General features: G+C 67.7%; 1 protein-coding gene across 2 annotated transcripts in view; it reads left to right on the forward strand.

The window, feature by feature from the left end:
* The window catches only part of DCST1 (DC-STAMP domain containing 1), a 13484-nt gene that overhangs the window by 3321 nt on the left and 5409 nt on the right, over positions 1–4754 (forward strand). For both annotated transcript variants that reach the window (XM_039251476.1, XM_039251477.1), the window contains exons 4-9: positions 2116–2244; positions 2572–2711; positions 3364–3565; positions 3644–3787; positions 4183–4304; positions 4550–4707. In XM_039251476.1, coding sequence (XP_039107407.1) covers positions 2116–2244; positions 2572–2711; positions 3364–3565; positions 3644–3787; positions 4183–4304; positions 4550–4707 — 895 coding nt within the window. The remainder of the gene's footprint in view (positions 1–2115; positions 2245–2571; positions 2712–3363; positions 3566–3643; positions 3788–4182; positions 4305–4549; positions 4708–4754) is intronic.

A 4754-nucleotide genomic window follows, 5' to 3' on the forward strand; every position in this document is an offset into this window, starting at 1 on the left:
GCCTAGTGCCGCCCGCAGTGCCCACCTAGTGCCGCCCGTAGTGCCCACAGTGCCATCCACGGTGCCTGCCTAGTGCCGCCCGCAGTGCCCACAGTGCCATCCATGGTGCCTGCCTAGTGCCGCCCACAGTGCCTGCCTAGTGCCGCCCGTAGTGCCCATAGTGCCATCCACGGTGCCCGCCTAGTGCCGCCCGCAGTGCCCGCCTAGTGCCGCCCGCAGTGCCGCCCGCAGTGCCGTCCACGGTGCCCGCCTAGTGCCGCCCGTAGTGCCCACAGTGCCATCCACACAGCCCCTCTGCCGCTGGCTGGTGGCCTGTCCCACTTCAGGGGCCTTTCCGTGTCTGGAGGCTCCGTGTGGACCCGGGCGTCCGTGCTCCTGCTGAGAGAGGTTCTGTTTGGTTGACGCTCTGCAGCTCCTGCGCCCCCCACAGCCTCTTCTGTGCGGGTCCCTCGCGGAAGCAGGCTGCCCCCAGAATGTCCCCTTGTCCCAGAAAATGCACGTGTCCTTGCCCTGCCTTGATGACAGGCAAGCGTGGCCCCCAGGGTGGGGTCTCTCACTGGGCTCGAGTGGAGCACCCTCCTCCCCTCACACTCTCCCCGCAGGGCTGCCTACGCCAAGGGCTCCTCTCCCCTTCCAGAACGCTCTGGTTTCTGCTCTTGTCTCTGTATGTTCTGGTTGGTCGAGGGCCAGAGACGAGTTTTCCCCTCATGGGCGCGCAGACAGGACAGCCGCGGCCCCGCGGGGCCCGTCCCCTGCCGTCCTCGGCTGCGTCCCCAAGGCCAAGACCACAGAACAGCCCCTTCCAGGCCCTGCTGCCCCACCGCCGGGCTGCTCAGACCCGCGCTCCCCTGGGGCCGGGCCGCCACAGGCCGTCGCCCTAGAAGGAAACTCCGGCTGCGTGAGCAGGGAGGCCGGCAGCCCGGGGGCAGCGGGCAGGGGGCGCAGCAAGCCCGGTGTCTGGGTGGCGGCGGGGAGCGGGGCTCGGCGCAGGGGCACCGGGCTCGGAGGCGGAAGAGCCTGGCGGATCCCAGGACCAGCGACGGGGCCGAGTGGGGGGACCTGGTGGCCAAGGGCCGAAGCTGGGGGGCACAGGGGTCCGCAGGCCGAGCTACGGGAGCTTCACTGGCCCCGAGTATGCTGGCAAGTCAACGGGTGGGGTGAGGCAGAGGAGGAACGGGTCAGCCTTCTGTGCTGCCGAGGCCGCTCCGACTCCCTCACGAAGGCGCAGCACAGGTCAGTAAGGGGGGGGCAGGGACGCGGGGGGCCGTGTAGGGACCTGGGACTTGCTCTGCGATGGGGGCAAAGGCTCTATTCAAGGAAGCTTCCAGGTCCCCTGACCAGCGCATGCTGTTCCTTGGGCCTGGAATGCGGTCCTGCCTCTGACTGCACTTACTCATCTTCAGGCCCGGCCGACACGTCACCCGCCCGGTCCGGCCCTCCCGGCCGCACCCTCCCCACAGAAACCCCCGCTCCCTGAAGCTCCCACAGCCGCGGAGAAGCGCCTCCCTTGTGCGCTCAGTGCCGGGGGGTGGGGGGGGTAGTCATCTGTTTACTCGGCTGTCTGTCTCCCTGCGTGACGGGCCCCAAGGAGCTCACTGTCTCCTTGCAGACACCACCGGGAGACACACGTGAAAGTGCTAACACAGACGCAGGTCCATGGTTAAGGGCTAAAATTAGGGACGGAGCTGTAGGGGTCACAGCCCAGGGAGTCCCGAGGTGGCCGTGGGGACCGGGACCGTTTCCAGAAGCGTTCTCTTGCTATCCCTGCTCTCTCAGCACCGGGGGTCCGTGGGAATCCAGCCTGGAAATGACAAGTGTTTGCCCCCTTCCGGAACACAACGCGCACACAGTCAGTGAGGGAGGCGCGTCCGCCCCCCCCCCCCCGCCCCCCCCCCCGGGCCCTCCCCGGGTCTGCAACGCAGCCCAGCTCCGTACAGGGCTGTTGAATAAATCAATGGATGAGTGGCCTCGAAGGCCTATCAGAGTCCGTAAACGGGGCAAAGGCAGTACGGTGATGGTTCTAGAAAGAAGCTGGCGGCGGTGCCTGGGTAAGCCTGCTGGGGGGCCAGGGGGCAGCCTCACTCGGCCTCACTGCCTGCCGGTCTCTCCTGACAGGCCTGGGAGCCGTGGGCTGGGGGGCCTCCCCTCACATCCGCTGCGCCAGCCTCCTGCTGGTACCCAAGATGCTGGGCAAAGAGGGCAGGCTCTTTGTGCTGGGGCACGCCTTGGCCGCCATCTATGAGGGTGAGTGTGTGCCCTGGGGACCAGTGTGCGGCACGGAAGCCGTGATCCTGGGGGGCCATCTGGTGAGACCCAGGCCTGGCGAAGGACAGAGTAGGAGGCTGATCCCAGCGCTGTGCGCCCCCGAGAGAGTCCCTCCACATCTCTGGGCCTCCTTAGCTCACACAGGAAAAGGCGGCCGGGAGTTGCATGAGACTCTCCGCGGCTCTGGGCCCCGTCATCACACAGCGCTGGCAGGTGGCCCCTGTGTGCAGGGCAGGAGCTGGGGGGACTTTCTGGAAGCGACCTAGCTGCAGAGGGAGACCCACTGTGGAGTCTTCCGTCCCCCAGGCCCCGCCGCCAACCTGCGGCACAACGTCAACGAGGTGGTGGCCTCGCTGGGCTGCACCGTGGAGCTGCAGATCAACAACACCCGAGCCGCCTGGCGCGTCTCCACGGCCCCCCTGCGCGCCGTGTTCAAGGGCCTGCTGGTGAGGGGCGTGCAGGGGCGGGGCCCGGGCCCTCTCCCCCTGGGAGCTCCCAGACCTGAGCCGGGCGCGGTGACCCTGGACTCTTTCCCAGGGGGACACCCCCGGCATTCTTTGCAGGACTGTCCTCAAACATTGCAGGATGTGCCTTGGGTGCTAAATGCCAGGAAAGCCCCCGCCCCCAGTCATGGGACATGCCCTCCCCCCATCTCCAAACACCTGGGGAGGCGGGACTCTGGGCAGCTGAACCAGAATGTCAGGAAATTGGTGGCCTTGGCCTGGAGGAGTCAGGAAGCCTGCGGAAAGGGGCTGTGGAGGACTGGGGGGAGGGGGGAGAGGGAGGAGGGGAGGAGTTGGGGACGCTGGGGACTGGGGACATTGAGATGGCAGAGTGGTCTGGGAGGTTAGCATGAAGGGTGAAGTCCAAGGGCCTGGGGAACGTCTGTCACTGGTGAGGGTCTGAGACGGTGGCCTGGGGAGAAGCTGGGAGCCGGAAGCGGGCAGCATGGAGGTGACCGGCGGGGGTGTCCCCAGGACCCAACGGTGAAACACAGGGTGAGGGGCTCTCTCAGGGCCTGGGCTCATCGAGGGCCCAAGGGAGGAGCCTGGAACTCGGCCACGGGGGTCACGGCTCCTTCCTTGCCCTCCCATCCAGGGCAGCAAAGCGTCACTGAAAGCTGAGACTCAGAACATCTCCAAGTCCTTCGGGGACCTGGACGCCCAGGTGAACAGTGACATGGGCTACAGTCCCGAGGATGCCGGGGGCTCAGAGGGGACGGCCCGAGGTGCCCCGCCCTCCGGGCGCCGCCTGTCTACACAGAAGATGTTTGAGCTGAAGACCAGGCTGCGTTGTTCCTGTGAGAGGCGTGGGGGGCGCGGGGCGGGCGGGGCGGGGTGAGGCGCGGCGGCCTCAGGCACCCTGGCCCCTTCCCCAGACGTGGTGGACCAGGCCATGCTCAGCTGCCGCCGCTGGTTCGACCGAAAGCATGAGCAGTGCATGGAGCGCATCTGGGTCCCGCTGCTGAACCACCTGCTCTGCCTGCCCATGAAGTTCAAGTTCTTCTGCAGCATCGCCAGGGGTCAGCACAGTGAGGGGAGGGACACCGGAACCCAGCCTCCCCCACTGGCGGGATGACCCCGCTTACGTGCATAGGAGGCTCTGAGTGCCTCCTCTTCGTCGGAAAGACGGATATAATAAGAGCACTTATCCCATTAGGGGTTTCTGGGGATTTAAGGGGCGGTATTTGTGAAGCTTGTAAGCAGCGGCCGCCCAGCGGTTCTAGGTGTTGGCTGTCGTTATTCATAGTGGGCCTGGTTATCAACAGGTGAGAAAAACGGGGGGCAGTGAGGCCTTGTTCCCGCCAAGGCGACTCCAGGAGAGCCGGGAGGGAGACACTGTGGGCAGAGACAGGCAGGCTGCAGGGCGGCAGCGGCAGCGGGGAGGCCCCTGACCCGCCGCCGCCCTGCCCTGCAGCGATGGGGGTCTGGTGCCGCAGTCGCATCCCGGTGGAAGGCAACTTCGGGCAGACCTACGAGTCCCTCAACCAGTCTGTTCGTGAGCTGGATGGGGAATTTTCAGCCACTATTGACCTCAGGGTAGGAGGCGGGGGTTGCGGGCCGGGGGGGAGGCAGGGAGGGGGAGAGGACACGCGGGCGGGTGTCCGGGCTGGGCGAGGGGTGGGAGGGGAGGGCGGCAGCTCCCAGCTCACGCGGGTGCAGGGGCGCAGCACCCGGTCCACAGGGGTGGGGGGGCGTGCGGCAGGAGGGTCCTGGGGCCCTGGGGTGGGCCCGGGGCAGTGGTGGCCCCAAGCGCTGCATCTGTGCGCCCCCCGCCCCCCCAGGAGGAGAAGCAGGCGGCGGTGCTGGGCGTCAACACGAGCCGGGAGCGTGTGAGCACCGCGCTGCGCGAGCACGTCCGCCGCCAGGAGGCCCAGCTGCTGCGGGGGCTGCGGCTGCTGCGCCTGCTCTTCTCCTGCACCTTCCTGCTCGTGCTGCGCGCGTGAGCCCCGCGCCGGCTCGGCGGGGCGGGGGGGGGCTCGGGGGCCG

This window comes from Hyaena hyaena, unplaced genomic scaffold (assembly GCF_003009895.1).
Source record: "Hyaena hyaena isolate Hyena2069 unplaced genomic scaffold, ASM300989v1 scaffold_385, whole genome shotgun sequence".
Classification (NCBI taxonomy): Eukaryota; Metazoa; Chordata; class Mammalia; order Carnivora; family Hyaenidae; genus Hyaena; species Hyaena hyaena.